This window comes from Oncorhynchus gorbuscha, linkage group LG19 (genome assembly GCF_021184085.1).
Source record: "Oncorhynchus gorbuscha isolate QuinsamMale2020 ecotype Even-year linkage group LG19, OgorEven_v1.0, whole genome shotgun sequence".
In the NCBI taxonomy this organism is placed as follows: Eukaryota; Metazoa; Chordata; class Actinopteri; order Salmoniformes; family Salmonidae; genus Oncorhynchus; species Oncorhynchus gorbuscha.
This window is the reverse complement of record NC_060191.1, coordinates 57,835,311-57,853,359: the sequence shown is the minus strand read 5'-3', so window position 1 is coordinate 57,853,359 and position 18,049 is coordinate 57,835,311. Positions and strand designations below refer to the sequence as shown.

The following is an 18,049-nucleotide window of genomic DNA, read 5'->3' as shown; positions in this document are numbered from 1 at the left end:
AATGTAATCCATTTTAGAATAAGGCTGTAATGTAACAAAATATGGAAAAAGTAAAGGGGTCTGAATACTTACCAAATGCACAGCATGTTGCTGCCTCCCGATGTGCAATCCATTCATGATAACTACTTGGACCCGAGCAGTAACTAGTGGTCCACTGACTATGTGCAACATGTACTGTATGTCCAGTGAGTGTGTTACATATTATATTATTATTATTATTATATTATTACCCGCTTTATAAGTATTTCTTATTTTGCCAGGTGTGAGTTTGTGTGATAATACTCTCACCAGCACAGTGAGCAGCAGGGCCTGGACTTTGGGATCAGTCAGCACCTCCTCGTCCAAAAGGACATTGGACTCGGTCACAGACATCTTGCGGAGGTGGGAGTGGCCCATTCTTTGGTTGTCTATCTCATTGTCGTTCTCGGCCACGCACCTAACCTTAGGCGGGGTGGTGACGCCAGACTCGGTCTCTGGTCTCTTTGGTGCTTTGGAGTCAGATATCAGGTGATCAAAACTCTTCCTGGTTCCTGAAGAAATATACCACAGACAGAGAGCGTAGAGCTAATGATTGAAGCGGGTGAGGAGAGGGTCTAGGCAGATAAGGTGGTGAGTGGTGACATGGGATGTCCATCTTACAGCACTCTTAGATCAGGGGTGTATTTCTTGCCGGACATGAGACGGAACTAACGCTGTAGTCAATACTGCCTGGTCATAGTCAGCATCAGCATGGCTTCAAAGCATAGACAGAGTATACACCCCAAAAAACTGCTTGCATGATACACTTCTGGCGCAGCAGTATAAAATGCTACTCCAATGTAAGGGGAACACCTAGACAACATTACCAGTGTAGTTTAGCAGCAATGTTATAGTTACCCAGCAGCTTCTTGGTGTTGGCATGGGAGGCCTGGCCCATGTCCAGGCTCATGGACTTGCGTGTACGGGGGCTGATCTGCCCCACCGTAGGATAGTAGGCATTCAGATAGCGCTCTGACACCTTGGGAGATGCCCACAGCTGGCACTCTCTCAGTGTCCTGAGGGAGGAGATGGGGGCCACAGGTACGGAAATAACACTTCAAGCTTGATGGTAAAGATATTTACCAAGAACATAAGTTGCATCTTGGTAAAGATACTTACCAAGATGCAACTATGGATAAAGGAAAATGGGCTTTGTCTTCGGCAAAAGTTAAAACCTATTCAGGATCAAAATGTCTTGATGTAGAGAGCGCCTCACCTGCAGCTGGGGTCAGTGTGTTGCAGAGAGTAGGTATCCATGGGAATGTTCTCCATGGTCATCTCAGACAGCAGCAGAGACTTCCTGTGTTTTAGACTGCAGCGACTACGCACCTCCTCTGACACGGTGAGCAGGGCTGCAAACAGTCACACACACACACACACACACACACACACACACACACACACACACACACACACACACACACACACACACACACACACACACACACACACACACACACACACACACACACACACACACACACACACACACACACACACACACACACACACACACACACACACACACACACACACACACACCAGATGAAAACCAGTAATGGGACACTTTTCACGGGCTCCTAACCGATTGTGCTATTGTGTTCGTTATTTGCGTTATTTGTAACAAATTTTGTACATAATGTTTCTGCCACAATCTCATGACCGAAAAGAACTTCTGGATAACAGAACAGAGATTACTCACCTCATACTAGACAAAGATTTATTATTTAATGAGTCGGACACAAAGTATGTACTTCAGAAACTGGACAAGGCCCAAATCCCAGTCATTCGCATGAAGAACAGACAGAGATATATGGGTCGTAGGTCGGTGTGCCTTGTAAGAATCCGACAGCGAGTGGGTAACCCGCATCTACCATCAGTCCTATCACCCAACGTGCAGTCATTGGGTAATAGTCTTGATAGGAGCTCATCCAGTTTATCAGTCACCGACTTCATTAATAAGTGCATCGATGTCGTCATCTACATCGATGACGGAATCTACACTTCAAGATCGGTTTGACGACGCGGACTGGGATATGTTCTGGGTAGCCTCCGAGAAGAACATCAACGAATACACAGATGGTGTGGAAGCGTATAGGAGATGTTGTACCCACTGTGACTATTAAAACCTACCCTAACTAGAAACCGTGGATAGATGGCAGCATTCACACAAAACTGAAAACGCAAACCACTGCATTTAACCATAGCAAGGTGACTGGGAATATGGCCGAATACAAACAGTGTAGTTATTTCCTCCGTAAGGCAATCAAACAGGCAAAACGTCAGTATTGAGACAAAGTGGAGTCGCAATTCAACGGCTCAGACACGAGATGTATGTGGCAGGGTCTACAGACAATCACGGACTACAAAAAGAAAACCAGCCACTTCGCGGACACAGACGTCTTGCTTCCGAACAAGCTGAATACCTTCTTCGCCTGCTTTGAGGATAACGTAGTGCCACCGACACGGCCCGCTACTCTCCTTCTCCGTGGCTGACGTCAGTAAGACATTTCAGCTGAATACCTTCTTCGCCTGCTTTGAGGATAACGTAGTGCCACCGACACGGCCCGCTACTCTCCTTCTCCGTGGCTGACGTCAGTAAGACATTTCAGCTGAATACCTTCTTCGCCTGCTTTGAGGATAACGTAGTGCCACCGACACGGCCCGCTACTCTCCTTCTCCGTGGCTGACGTCAGTAAGACATTTCAGCTGAATACCTTCTTCGCCTGCTTTGATGATAACGTAGTGCCACCGACACGGCCCGCTACTCTCCTTCTCCGTGGCTGACGTCAGTAAGCGTGTTAACCCTCGCAAGGGTGCTGGCTCAGACATCATTCTGAGACCCGTCCTCAGAGCATGCACAGCAGGAGTGTTTAAGTACATATTCAATCTCTCCCAATCCCAGTCTGCTGTCCCCACATGCTTCAAGATGACCACCATTGTTCCTGTACCCAAGAAAGTTAATGTAACTGAACTAAATTTCTATTGTGCAGTAGCACTCACTTCTGTCATTATGTAGTGCTTTGAGAGACTAGTCAAGGATCATATCACCACCACCCTACCTGACACCCTAGACCCACTTCAAAAGCTCCACAGACCATGCAACTGGCATCACACTGCCCTATCCCATCTGGACAAGAGGAATACCTATGTAAGAATGTTGTTCATTGACTATAGCTCAGCATTCAACACCACAGCATCCTCCAAGTTCATCATTAAGCTTGAGGACCTGTTTCTGAACCCCACCCTGTGCAACTGGGTCCTGGACTACCTGACAGGTGGTGAAGGTAGGAAATAATACCTCCACTTTGCTTTTTCTAAACACGGTGCCCTCACAAGGGTGCGTGCTCAGCCCCCTGCTGTACACCCTGTTCACCTATGACCGCGTGGCCAAGCACGCTTCCAACTCAATCATCAAGTTTGCAGATGACACAACAGTAGTAGGCCTGATTACCAACAATGACGAGTTAGTCTACAGGGAGGAGGTGAGGACCCTGGGAGTGTGGTGCCAGGAAAATAACCTCTCACTCAAAGTCAACAAAACAAAATAGATGATCGTGGACTTCAGGAAACAGCACCCCCATATCCACATCAACAGGACAGCAGTGGAGGTGGAAAGCTTCAAGTTCCTCGGTGTACACATCACTGACAAACTGAAATGGTCCACCCACACAGACAGTGTGGTGAAGAAGGCGCAACAGCGCCTCTTCAACCTCAGGAGGCTGAAGAAATATAGTTTGGCACCTAAAACCCACACAAACTTCTACAGATGCACAATTGAGAGCATCCTGTAAGAATGTATCACCGACTGGTACAGCAACTTCACCGCCCGCAGCGCTCTCCAGAGGGTGGTGCGGTCTGCCCAAAACAACACCGGGGACCACCTGCCCTCCAGGACACATACAGCACCCGATGTCACAGGAAGGCCAAAAAGATCATCAAGGACAACAACCACCCGAGCCACTGCCTGTGCACCCCTCTATCTTCCATAAGTAGAGGTCAGAACAAGAACATCAAAGCTGGGACCGAAAGACTGAAAAATAGCTTCTATCGCAAGGCCATCAGACTGTAAAATAGTTATCATTAGCACATTAGAGGGTGCTGCCCTATATACAGACTTGAAATCAATGGCCACTTCAATAATGTTTACATATTTTGCATTACTCATCTCATACATATTGTATCTTAGTGTACACCGCTCTAACATTGCTCATCCAAATATTTATATTTTATTTTACTTTAGATTGGTGTGTATTGTTGTGAAATTGTTTGACATCACTGCACTATTGGAGCTAGAAACACGCGACACCCGCAATAACATATAATAAACACGTGTATGTGACCAATAAAATATGATGCATAGTCACTTTACCTCTACCTACATTTACAGTAAGAGTCAAAAGTTTGGAAACACCTATTCATTCAAGGGGTTTTCTTTATTTTATATTTTACTATTTTCTACATTGTAGAATAATAGTTAAGACTACCAAACTATGAAATAACACATGGAATCATGTAGTAACAAAAAAGAAGTGTTAAACAAATCAAAATATAATTCATATGTTAGATTCTTCAAAGTTGCCACCCTTTCCCCTGATGACAGCTTTGCACACTCTTGGTATTCTCTCCACCAGCTTTATGAGGAATGCTTTTTCAACAGTCTTGAATGAGTTCCCACATATGCTGAGATCTTGTTGGCTGCTTTTCCTTCACTCTGCGGTCCAACTCATCCCAAACCATCTCAATTGGGTTGAGGTCGGGGGATTGTGGAGGTCAGATCATCTGATGCAACATTCCATCACTCTCCATCTTGGTCAAATAGCCCTTACACAGCCTGGAGGTGTGTTTTGGGTCATTGTCCTGTTGAAAAACAAATTATAATGCCACTAAGCGCAAACCAGATGGGATGGTTTATCGCTGCAGAACGCTGTGGTAGCCATACTGGTTTAAGTATGCCTTGAATTCTAAATAAATCAAAGTGCCACCAGCAAAGCACCTCCAAACCATCACAAATCCTCCTCCATGCTTTACGGTAGGAACCACACATGCGGGGATAATCCGTTCACCTACTCCGCGTCTCACAAAGAGACGGCGGTTGGAACCAAAAATCTCAAATTTGGACTCTTCAGTCCAAATGACAGATTTCCACTGGTCGAATGTCCATTGCTCGTGTTTCTTGGCCCAAGCAAGTCTCTTCTTATTATTGGTGTCCTTTAGTAGTGGTTTCTTTGCAGAACTCAACCATGAAGGTCTGATTCACGCAGTCTTGAACTCTGTGAAGCATTTATTTGGGCTGCAATTTCTGAGACTGGTAACTCTAATGAACTTATCCTCTGCAGCAGAGGTAACTCTGGGTCTTCTTTTCCTGTGGCGGTCCTCATGAGATTCAGTTTCATCACAGCGCTTGATGGTTTTTGCGACTACAATTGAAGAAACTTTCCAAGTTATTGAAATGTGCCGTATTGACTGACCTTCATGTCTTAAAGTAATGATGGACTTTTGTTTCGCTTTGGTTATTTGAGCTGTTCTTGCCAAAATATGGACTTGGTCTTTTACCAAATAGGGCTATCTTCTAAATACCATCCCTTCCATGTCACAACACAACTGATTTGCTCAAACACATTAAGAAGGTAAGAAAATCCACAAATTAAGTTTTTACAAGGCACACCTGTTAATTGAAATGCATTCCAGGTGACTTCCTCTTGAAGCTGGTTGAGAGAATGCCAAGAGTGTGCAAAGCAGTCATCAAGGCAAGGGTGGCAACTTTCAAGAATCTCAAACGTAAAATATATATTGATTTGTTTAACACTTTTTTGTTTACTACATGATTCCATGTGTTACTTCATAGTTTGATGTCTTCACTATTATTCTACAATGTGGAAAACAGTAATAATAAAGAAAAACACTTGAATGAGTAGTTATGTCCAAACTGTTGACTGGTACTGTACATATTACCTCAATTCCCTCGACGAACCTGTGCCCCCGCATATTGACTCAGTATCCGTACCCCGTATATAGTCTTGTTGCTGTTTTCTATTTACTTCAGTTTATTTAGTCAATACTTTAACACTTTTTTTTTCTTAAAACTGCACTGTTGGTTAAGGGCTTGTAGGTTTGTGCCCTGAGCACAAACATTTTAAAATAAACATTCCAAATAAAATAAGAATAAAGATAGACTACAAGGTACAATTACAATAGTACACTTTCAACAAATAAACCATTACATCAATGGGAACAACTGCAATCCTTAATTAATGAATTTAACACCAGTCATAAAATGCCTCAGCGGCATCAGGGAATCAATTCCAACAATGGGGGGGCAGTACATGACAGAATATCATATCTGTTTAACAAATCATGTTTCTAAAGCAACGCACTGCTTGCTATCTAAAAAGCATATTGCAGGTCCAGTGAGTTGACAGAAAATGAAGGTCTGGTGAGTCAACACAAAGTATGGGTGTGTGGAGTCAGTGTGTAGGACTGTGACTGGAACTGACCTGCCAGGTAGGCCACGCTTTGGCTGTTGACCTCAAACTTGTCACAGTTGAGGTGTTTTCCGACCAGGGCCAGCAGCGTGTGGAGGATACGCACCGTACGAGCCACCGTGGTGGGGGACGGGTGTCTGTAGCCTTCACATTGACACGCACAGAAGGGAAACAGAGTGGCACGTAAGTCCTAGCCATATACCACTCCACTGCTTGCTTGGTAGATTGTAACATAGCCATATTAATTCAACACAGTTAGCATTAAAACACATCAAGGTCTACAGAGTACACAACATTAAATGCAGCTAGTGACAAGTACAGACTACAGAGACAAGTGAAAACACCAACAACTGCTGCCAAGTGGGAAGACAGGTTTTCATTAGTGGCTCGGCAAGTCAGGCCAACGTCTTCGTCTATCCTTTATCTAGGTAGATTAGACCCAAACAAATTCAAACATTTTCAGAATGTTTACTTAAGAAATATTGACAGAGAAGCCGTGGTTTATATGATACACAGTACAGTCACAGGAAGGGGAGTTGCTAGGGCCATGATGTAGTCAGGTGCCCTGTGCCCTCTACTTACCTTTCAGCAGGTGTCCCACCAGTGCGAAGTTGAAGTTGGAGCTGAAGTTGAGGCCCACGAAGTGATCCATCTGTTTACAATGCCACTCCAGAGGATGCCTGATCTCCATAAACACCTCCTCTGGACTCTTGATAGGGGGGGGGGGGGGGGGGGGTGTATTCAGCATATAAATAGTGTCAATATATGTTTAATTTTTGTCATTGAACTGAGAGTGAGTGTCTGCCTGTTACCTTGTCGTTGAATACTCTCAGGCTGTCCAGAGTGTGCAAGTTCTGCTCTAGCAGGGCCGTCCCAGCAGAGTACAGGTTGAGTTCATCCAGCTGCAGCACAGCCACAGCCACCCAGAACACAGCCTTGTGCATGGGGGAGTCCTGGAGGAGCATACAGTATAACCCATGAGGTTACATACATTATATACGGGAACAGCACCAAGCACATTAAGATAACAAAGAACAAATCTAGCCTTCCTCCGATTCCAAATTGTTATTAAAAATCACGAACCAACAACTTACAGCTGGGTTCTTTATTGAATAGTAGAACACAAGCATTTTGTTGCACTTGCGATAACATATGCAAATCTGTGTACGTGACCAAAAAAACTTTAATTTGACAAGCAGTAGACCACAGACAATCACATTATGCATTGCATGTGTTCTGTGTTTGCGGTTTGTGTACCTTGTTGAGAAGGGGCTGCAGCTTAGTCAGAGCGATGACTGTGGCCTCAATCAACACCTGGCTGTTGTAGTTATCAGGTCCTTTTAAGCAGCTCTCCAGCCCCTGTGGAGGAAGAGGACAGGAGAGGATGAGTGAAAGAGAGAGGGTGTGGGGTGAGAGATAGAGATAAAAGAAAGAAAGGACGAACATGAAAAAGAGGAAATAAAACGAGAGGGAGAGATATAGAGAGTAGTGGGGTAGAGAAGAAAAGGGAGAGAGTGTATCATAGTATCCATAATGTTAGCTAGAGGATTAGAAACCATTGGATAAGTGGGTTGGTGCACTCATAAACACTTAGCTCTCTGCATATTGCAGATAGAGCTCACACATATTGCAGATAGCACCCACAGGCAGCCTAGCCTGTACAGACTGAGCCAGACAAAAATTGACAGACTGAGCTAAGGAAAGGTAAAATACACTCACCACCACCCCTCAATGTTTGTGTGTGTGTGTTAATTCTGGAAGATGGAGTTGCTCATTAAAACTCAGCGCTCCAACAGCCTGTGTGTGTGCGTGTGTGTATATGTGTTAATTCTGGAAGATGGAGTTGCTCATTAAAACTCAGCTCTCCAACAGCGTGTGTGTGTAGACCCACCCGGTCTATGCTGAGCAGGGGGCTGGCCTTGCTGAGGATCCTGATGATCTGTTTGATCTGGCTGTGGGTCACTCTCTTACTGATGCAGCCAAACACCACCAGGGCTCTGGGCTGCAGGGACGGGTTGTACTGGAACGCAAACCTGGTGGACGACATAGGTGGCATTTGAGAAGAGCACAATAGAGTGTATATACAGTGCATTCAGAAAGAATTCAGACCCCTTGACTCTGTCCACATTGCTCCATTACAACCTTAGAAAATGTATTCAATAAAAAAAAAAATCTACACACAATACTCCATAATGACAACGCAAAAACATGTTTTTAGACATTTTTGTAAATGTTTTAAAAATAAAAAACAGAAATACATTATTTACATAAGTATTCAGACCATTTGCTATTGAAACACGAAATTGAGCGGAGGTGCATCCTGTTTCCATTGATCATCTTTGAGATGCTTCTACAACTTGGAGTCCACCTGTGGTAAATTCAATTGATTGGACATGATTTAAAAAGGGCACACACCTGTCTATATAAGGTCCCACAGTTGACAGTGCATGTCAGAACAAAAACCAAGCCATGAGGTCGAAGGAATTGTCCGTAGAGTTCCGAGACAGGATTGTGTTCGAGGTACAGATCTGGGGAAGGGTACCAGAACATGTCTGCAGCATTGAAGGTCCAAGAACACAGTGGCCTCCATCATTCTTAAATGGAAGAAGTGGTCCCTGACCAAGACTCTAGAGCTGGCAGCCCGGCCAAACTGAGCAATCAGGGTAGAAGGGCCTTGGTCAGGGAGGTGACCAAGAAATCAATGGTCATTGACAAACCTCCAGAGTTCCTCTATGAAGAACCTTCAAGAAGGACAACCATCTGTGCAGAACTCCCTCAATCAGGCCTTTATTGTAGAGTGGCCAGACGGTAGCCACTCCTCAGTAAAAGGCACATGACAGTCCGCTTGGAGTTTGCCAAAAGGTCCCGAAAGGACTCTCAGACTAGGGTTGCAAAGGGTTGAAAACTTTCAAGGTAAATTTCCGGAATTGTTCTGGAGATTTTCCATGGGAAGTTAAGCCTGGGAATTTTGGGAATTTGGCTTAAATTCATTTTAAAAAGTGGGATACACAAGGCAATTCTAGGTTTTGTGGCATATTTTGATTAAACTATCACCAATTCAATGGAATTGCAACACACTGCATGCGCAGTGCAGTCTTCCATTACATGTGCAGTGCACTCTTCCATGCCTGTACAGCTGATTCTCAAGATCTTGCACAATAATGAGATGCTATTGAGCCCACACTACTACATGCTTTCTGTTAAATTTGGATTACAATACTGGGTGGGGTAAATATATTTTATAGAACATAAATTATTTTTTGTTAACTAGTAAATAGTAGCCTACAACAAAGTGTGTTTAAATCATTTCTAACTTGTTAAAAATGTCTGCTAATTAGTTTTTGCTACCATGTTGGTTTTAGCTTGCTTGAGCCTGCTAACTGAGGAGTGTTAATTCACCTATTTCCATACATGTTTCAATTTGAAACATTTATCTTATAAAGGAGTTGTTTAATCTAACTGCTTAACAATTTATCTGTACATGGAATTGTATTTGTTTTTTTCTAATCTTTACAGGAAAATGCCACGGGCACTATCTGATGTGTGGAGACATTTCACTGCAGCTAATGTAGAAGGAAAAGCTGTGTACATTTGAAAATACTGTGCCAAATCATATGTGAAGAATGCAACAAAGATGCAGAACCATCTGGCCAAGAGCATTAAGTTTCCTCTGCGCTCACAACAAGCAACCACTGACAAAAGTCCCTCCACTTCTATTTGAGTTGAAAATGATGAATCAGACACCTTCTCGATAGCAACAGTTTTTGCGTAGTCAGAAATGCTGATGAATGTCTTGCTTGAGCTGTGTATGCAAATAGTTCACCTCTGATGCTCATAGGCAATGTGTATTGGAAGAGAAAGTATATGATGATATAATTAACTATATAATCTCCACCCCACAACCAGTATTCTACAAGAGCACAGACACAAGTGACAACAGACACACCAGTCTCTACATTTCAGATGAGCTGAAGGCAGTCATCAATGACCTTGGACCACAGAAGGTATTTGCACTGGTGACAGACAATGCTGCAAACACGAAGGCTGCTTGGTCTAAAATGGAGGAGTCCTACCCTCACATCACACCCATTGACTGTGCTGCTCATGCATTGAATATGCTCCACACGAAAACAATGGACACACTCTACAAGAGAGCCAAGGAAATGGTTAGGTATGCAAAGGGTCATTAAGTTAAAGCAGCAATCTACCTCACCAAGCAAAGTGAGAAGAATAAGAACACCACATTGAAGCTGCCCAGCACCACCCGTTGGGTTGGTGTTGTTATCATGTTTGACAGTCTCCTGGAGGGGAAGGAGTCTCTCCAAGAAATGGCCATATCACAGTCTGCCGAGAGAGTGGTAAGCAGCCTGTAACCTATAGCAGTAGCCATTGCACAGATTGAGGGAGACAATGCCATCCTGTCTGATGTTCAGACTCTGCTTGCAGATGTGAGAGAAGAAATCCAAACTGCCATGCCCACTTCACTGTTGCTCCAAGCAGAGGAAACTGCCATTCTGAAATACATTAAAAAGTGTGAAGACTTCTGCCTGAATCTCATACACGCCGCAGCGTACATCTTGGACCCCAAATATGCTGGCAAGAGCATCCTGTCTGGTGCGGAGATCAACAAGGCATATGGTGTCAACACAACCGTGTCTCGCCACCTTGGCCTGGATGAGGGCAAGGTTCTTGGCAGTCTGGCAAAGTCCACTTCCGAACAAGGATTTTGGGATGGAGATGCAATATGGCAGTTGTACCAACATATCTCATCAGCCACCTGGTGGAAGGGACTTTGTGGATCTGAGGCTCTTTCCCCTGTTGCCTCCATCATCCTCCAAATCCCACCAACATCAGTCGCCTCAGAGCCAACTGGTCCTTGTTTGGGAACACACACACCAAAGCACACAACAGGCTGACCAATACAAGGGTTGAAAAATTGGTGGCCATCCGGGCAAATTTGAGGCTTTTTCAACCTGACAACAAGCCATCCTCAACAAGGTTGGAAAGTGACAGTGAAAATGAGGCCTCAGAGTCTGATGTTCAAGAGGTGGACATTGAGGATGTCCAGGCAGAACACATGAAAGCCTGAGAGGAAGACAACCTAAGCTTTAGTTTCTAGACTGTCATTTTACAGATACATGTTGAAAACGTTTTTGGGAGATGTGATGGATTATTGGGGATCATTCAATAATCCCTTTTGTTGTTCAGTGAAATCATCCCATGTAAAGAGTCAACTCATTTAATTAAAGTTCATCCCATGTGAAGAGTCAACTCATTTAATTAAAGTTCATCCCATGTGAAGAGTCAACTCATTTAATTAAAGTTCATCCCATGTGAAGAGTCAACTCATTTAATTAAAGTTCATCCCATGTGAAGAGTCTCACATCACCCAGCTCCTCCGCTCTCTCCACTGGCTTCCAGTTGAAGCTCGCATCCGCTACAAGACCATGGTGCTTGCCTACGGAGCTGTGAGGGGAACGGCACCTCAGTACCTCCAGGCTCTGATCAGGCCCTACACCCAAACAAGGGCACTGCGTTCATCCACCTCTGGCCTGCTCGCCTCCCTACCACTGAGGAAGTACAGTTCCCGCTCAGCCCAGTCAAAATTGTTCGCTGCTCTGGCCCCCCAATGGTGGAACAAACTCCCTCACGACGCCAAGACAGCGGAGTCAATCACCACCTTCCGGAGACACCTGAAACCCCACCTCTTTAAGGAATACCTAGGATAGGATAAAGTAATCCTTCTACACCCCCCCCCAAAAAAAGATTTAGATGCACTATTGTAAAGTGGCTGTTCCACTGGATGTCATAAGGTGAATGCACCAATTTGTAAGTCGCTCTGGATAAGAGCGTCTGCTAAATGACTTAAATGTATGTAAATGTCAACTCATTTAATTAAAGTTCATCCCATGTGAAGAGTAAACTCATTTAATGAATTAGGTTCTATTCGTAACTTAATCGTTTTCTTTTTTCTATTGGAAGGATTTTTATCATTTGCAATTATGTTTCTGTCTCCATATGATATGGTAAATATATCTAATGCAAAAAAACAATTAATATTAATTTGCATATATTTCTGTTAATTCCCATATGTTCCCACAGGAAGTTTCCACCACTGAATATTCCCCAAAATATGCAACCCTATCTCAGACCATGACAAACAAGATTATCTGGTCTGACAAACATGATTATATGGTCTAAGAAACCAAGATTGAACTCTTTGGCCTGAATGCCAAGCTTCATATCTGGAGGAGACCAGGCACTGCTCATCACCTGGCCAATACCATCCCTACGGTGAAGCATGGTGGCGGCAGCATCATGCTGTGGGGATGTTTTTCAGCAGCAGGGAGACTAGCCAATATTGAGGGCAAGATGAACGGAGCAAAGTAAAGAGAGACCCTTGATGAAAAGCTGCTCCAGAGCACTCAGAACTTCAGACTGGGCTGAATGTTCACCTTCCAACAGGACAAAGACCCTAAGCACACAGCCAACACAACGCAGGAGTGGCTTTGGGACAAGTCTCTGAATGTCCTTGAGTGGCCCAGCCAGAGCACGGACATGAACCCGATCAAACAACTCTGGAAAGACCTGAAAACAGCTGTGCAGCAACACTCCCCAGCATCATACCCAAGAGGACAAGGCTGTAATTGCTACCAAAGGTTCTTCAACAAAGTACTGAGTAAAGGGTCTGAATACTTATGTATATTAGATATTTCAGTTATGTGTTTTATAAATTTGCACAAACTTCTAAAAACCTGTTATTTGTAAGTCGCTCTGGATAAGAGCGTCTGCTAAATGACTTAAATGTAAATGTTATTGCTTTGTCATTTTGGGGTATTGTGTATAGATTGATTAGGGATTTAAATTAATATTTCTTTTTTTAGAATAAGGCCATAACGTAACAAATTATGGAAAAAGTGAAGTGGTCTGAATACCTTCCGAATGCACTGAGAGACATTCATTGATAGTGGTCAAAGTGAATATGTCTCAAAAGAAATCTGACATACTTCTGAGCCAGCTCGGTCCATTGGTCCAGCCATTTGCACGCTGGGATGTCCCTCATGCACGCCTACAAGAGAGGACATATTCAGTCAGATATTGATATTTTGCTTGTATTCTGGACGGTACATAGTATAATGTATATAGTATGTAATGTGTGTGTGTGTGTGTGTGTGTGTGTGTGTGTGTGTGTGTGTGTGTGTGTGTGTGTGTGTGTGTGTGTGTGTGTGTGTGTGTGTGTGTGTGTGTGTGTGTGTGTGTGTGTGTGTGTGTGTGTCTCCCCCACCTCCATGATCTCCAGCAGGGCCTCAGTGACGGTCTCCAGGGAGGAGAGGGCGAAGGTCTCCCTCTCGTAGGACCCGGGGGAGAAGGAGCGGTCACGGTAGCTGGAGCGGAAGGCGATGACCGCAGCAGACTTGACCTTACTGATGCCAAACAGCAGGTAGAACTTAGGCAGGGAGAACTCTGTCAGGCTCAGCCTCAGGACCTGCTTGGTCTCCTCTGGAAGAGATCATGACAAGAGGAAAATATGACTTGTTGCTCTTCTGAAAGAGAAACCCTGAACACTGATATCTATAGCAAACTGTTTTAAACAAACATAAATAACAGACATTGACCTCTATTGAGTAGTTTCATGGTTCACTGCATGCAGTGCTTACATTGGGTCTTTCAATTATCTTACTAGCAAGGGAGCCCAGTGGCATACATACACAGTAATGACCAGGGAAGGGTATGCTGTTTAACTACAGATGGTATATAGTCTGCAGGGTAGATACGGTGTGCTTCCTCACCTCTGAAGTTGAGCTGGGAGCAGGTGCAGAGAGAGTGGATTATGTTGATGACCAGGCCGTGTGTGGAGGCGCGGAGGGACAGGGGGCCAGTGGCCACCAGCAGAGTGACCACATGGAACAGGTAGGGCAGGTGAGTGGCCACGTCCAGAGAGTTGTTGAAGGACAACATCAGCATGTAACGGGCCAGGATGGCGATGTCATCCCACATCAGGTGCTGCTCCAGGGTGGGCGTGGGAGACAGGCACGTCTTGTCGATGATTTTACACATCCGGCCAATCACCTGGTCAGAGGGTGTGTGGAAATAGCCAATCAATATGCGGTATTAGAAGGTAGAGTCAGTGATATGACATCATATACTTTGTGCTGGACTATTTTAACTTCCTGATGATGTTAATTTCAACAGAATTAATATCTGCCAAGAGCAGCATCTTTTTGTTCTTATTCTGATTTTAAACGCGAGCGGTATCCCTAAAAAAACGTCTGATGTATTTTGGGATGTTGGCGAAATAGGAGGCAGAGAACACCATTGGCTCAAGCCCCGGGTGACAAATAGGCCATGGGGACCAGACAAAGTCCCCTTTGTCCCCAATAGCTGGCCTGTCATGACATCAGTAGTGGCTGGGCTGTAACATGCCAACCAAACAATGCCCACCCTGATGGATGACGTGGACATTAAGACTACTATATCAGAACACACAAACCCTGAAAATGATTCATCAACTGTGAAGCTTAAAGTCATTGATTAGTCACTTAAATAGATGTAAATGACTAAAATGGGTGCTGAGACACCTCAACTAAAAGAGCACTGTGTTTGCTGTTCCTTAGCAAAACATCTTCACAATGATCATCATTCACTGCCATGCTTTACAGTGTCTGCCTTAATAGGAGTGAGGGCCTGGCTTACTATTGTCAGCCTGGGCTATGAGGGTGTGTGTTTCTGTTTCAGTAAGAGGGACAATTGGGATAAACAGCTCACAGATGGGGTTGATGAGTCGGTCAGTTTGGATGATGTGTAAAGAAGCTGTAACTAAAGCAAATTGGTAAGGATTAATCCATTTAAATGCAAATGTTCTTTGTTTGAAAGACATTTTAGATTAAAAACAGCATCTAATATATGTTGTCTAGGACACTGTTTTGATGAGTTTATCTTTGTATCATACTAAAACTGTTTGCATCTTAATATTGATAATACAGAAATATTTATTTGCTTAATCCCAAATGATGATTTAGAAAATCCCAATTGGAATTGTAAACGGCCGCGATTAAGATTCTAACAGAGTTGTTCTAAAGCATACTTTGAGTTAGTGACATTGTGGCGTTTGAGAGGAAAACGGTCTCCGATCAGAGGGTTCATTAAGACAAGGACAGTGATGTCATCCATGTTGGGACACTGGGCTTGACATGGAGTGTCTGTTAGCATAAGACAGTGTTCCCAGTGCATCTAGACTGACACTTAACTGTTAGCAATTTTGCCATTGAAAACAGTTGGCCCAGTTAGCATGTGTTAGCCTGCGTAAACTAGCACAAAGTGTAGATACCCACCTTGCTGGAGACCAGTTTGACGTTCCCTGAGGCCAGAGCCACAGCCGTGTCAGCCATGACCTCAGCCTTGATGGAGCCCAGGCCTCCTGTAGCGCTGGTCTTGATGAAGCTGTCCAACACCACGTCCAGCAGGTCCGTTATCTGAGGGCAGAGGTCACAGGTTAGGTCACCAGGTCACATACAACCTGGGTTGCATTCAGTGGGGCTAAACGTTAGGGACTGTTCAGAAATACATTTATTGTGTAGAATTGACAGGTCATATCTCAGAAACACAGAACTGCCCTTCTCCCCAAAAAGTGCACTTGTAAACCACCCAGAATGAATATGGTTATGAAAATTTAGAGAGGAGTTTAGAATGTGTTGTTTATTATCTATGGAGATATATTTAGATGTCTATACTACAGTCATTTCAGACAAGCCATTAAACTTTTACAGCGTAGATAGCTAATGCTGTTTAGGAAGAACACTTCAAACCCCAAAGTACTGTCATTTTGATACTGTCAATTAAAAAATATATTTAAAAAAAATAATAATAATTGAAAAACAGGCTGTTGGAGGATTCATAAAGCATTCCTTGTGCTTATAAAAATGCAATATGTCCCCATCTTCTACATGACTTCCTCCCATCTCTGCAAGCCTTCATCTCTGAGAAAGCCAACATGGGCCGTTTGTATTGGGCCTGGAGACATTTAACAGTACATTAAGTAAGATAAGATAGATTGACATTTTAGTCAAACACTGAGGTCAAACAACAAGGATGTATGAGTGTGTGTGTGTGTGTGTGTGTGTGTGTGTGTGTGTGTGTGTGTGTGTGTGTGTGTGTGTGTGTGTGTGTGTGTGTGTGTGTGTGTGTGTGTGTGTGTGTGTGTGTGTGTGTGTGTGTGTGTGTGTGTGTGTGTGTGTGTGTGTGTGTGGTTACTCACCTGGCCAAGGCTGCCCCAGATCTTTGCCTGTATAGAGGGGTACATCTGCTTCTCATTGATGGTCATGGTGATGAGCTTATCCAAGATGGCGCTGACGCGCTGACGTTTGGCGTCGTCATTGTGCTTACAGAACCTCACCAGGTTGAGCAGCCAGGGAGTCATGTATTCTAGACACAGGTGCTTCAGCTCTATACCTAAACACAGACACAGAATCAGAGGTTGAATAACACCAGCTCCTCTGTTGTTGCTACAGTGTTGAGGAACAGAGGTTGAATAACACCAGCTCCTCTGTTGTTGCTACAGTGTTGAGGAACAGAGGCTGAATAACACCAGCTCCTCTGTTGTTGCTACAGTGTTGAGGAACAGAGGTTGAATAACACCAGCTCCTCTGTTGTTGCTACAGTGTTGAGGAACAGAGGCTGAATAACACCAGCTCCTCTGTTGTTGCTACAGTGTTGAGGAACAGAGGCTGAATAACACCAGCTCCTCTGTTGTTGCTACAGTGTTGAGGAACAGAGGTTGAATAACACCAGCTCCTCTGTTGTTGCTACAGTGTTGAGGAACAGAGGCTGAATAACACCAGCTCCTCTGTTGTTGCTACAGTGTTGAGGAACAGAGGTTGAATAACACCAGCTCCTCTGTTGTTGCTACAGTGTTGAGGAACAGAGGTTGAATAACACCAGCTCCTCTGTTGTTGCTACAGTGTTGAGGAACAGAGGCTGAATAACACCAGCTCCTCTGTTGTTGCTACAGTGTTGAGGAACAGAGGCTGAATAACACCAGCTCCTCTGTTGTTGCTGCAGTGTTGAGGAACATAGGTTGAATAACACCAGCTCCTCTGTTGTTGCTACAGTGTTGAGGAACAGAGGCTGAATAACATCAGCTCCTCTGTTGTTGCTACAGTGTTGAGGAACAGAGGTTGAATAACACCAGCTCCTCTGTTGTTGCTACAGTGTTGAGGAACAGAGGCTGAATAACACCAGCTCCTCTGTTGTTGCTACAGTGTTGAGGAACAGAGGCTGAATAACACCAGCTCCTCTGTTGTTGCTGCAGTGTTGAGGAACATAGGTTGAATAACACCAGCTCCTCTGTTGTTGCTACAGTGTTGAGGAACAGAGGCTGAATAACATCAGCTCCTCTGTTGTTGCTACAGTGTTGAGGAACAGAGGCTGAATAACACCAGCTCCTCTGTTGTTGCTACAGTGTTGAGGAACAGAGGCTGAATAACATCAGCTCCTCTGTTGTTGCTACAGTGTTGAGGAACAGAGGTTGAATAACACCAGCTCCTCTG

At 44.2% G+C, this 18,049-nt stretch overlaps 1 protein-coding gene across 5 annotated transcripts in view; it reads right to left on the bottom strand.

Moving 5' to 3' along the window:
* The window catches only part of nf1a (neurofibromin 1a), a 117,021-nt gene that overhangs the window by 7,587 nt on the left and 91,385 nt on the right, over window positions 1–18,049 (bottom strand). For all 5 annotated transcript variants that reach the window (XR_006833559.1, XM_046313983.1, XM_046313984.1 and 2 more), the window contains 13 exons: window positions 16,759–16,952; window positions 15,836–15,976; window positions 14,294–14,573; window positions 13,789–14,003; window positions 13,511–13,572; window positions 8,395–8,536; window positions 7,761–7,862; window positions 7,316–7,456; window positions 7,086–7,212; window positions 6,516–6,647; window positions 1,235–1,370; window positions 877–1,034; window positions 289–530 (listed from right to left, as the gene is read on the bottom strand). Coding sequence is in view for 4 of the 5 variants with exons in the window: in XM_046313983.1 (XP_046169939.1) it covers window positions 289–530; window positions 877–1,034; window positions 1,235–1,370; window positions 6,516–6,647; window positions 7,086–7,212; window positions 7,316–7,456; window positions 7,761–7,862; window positions 8,395–8,536; window positions 13,511–13,572; window positions 13,789–14,003; window positions 14,294–14,573; window positions 15,836–15,976; window positions 16,759–16,952 (2,072 nt within the window). In the remaining variant the exon portion in view is untranslated. The remainder of the gene's footprint in view (window positions 1–288; window positions 531–876; window positions 1,035–1,234; window positions 1,371–6,515; window positions 6,648–7,085; window positions 7,213–7,315; window positions 7,457–7,760; window positions 7,863–8,394; window positions 8,537–13,510; window positions 13,573–13,788; window positions 14,004–14,293; window positions 14,574–15,835; window positions 15,977–16,758; window positions 16,953–18,049) is intronic.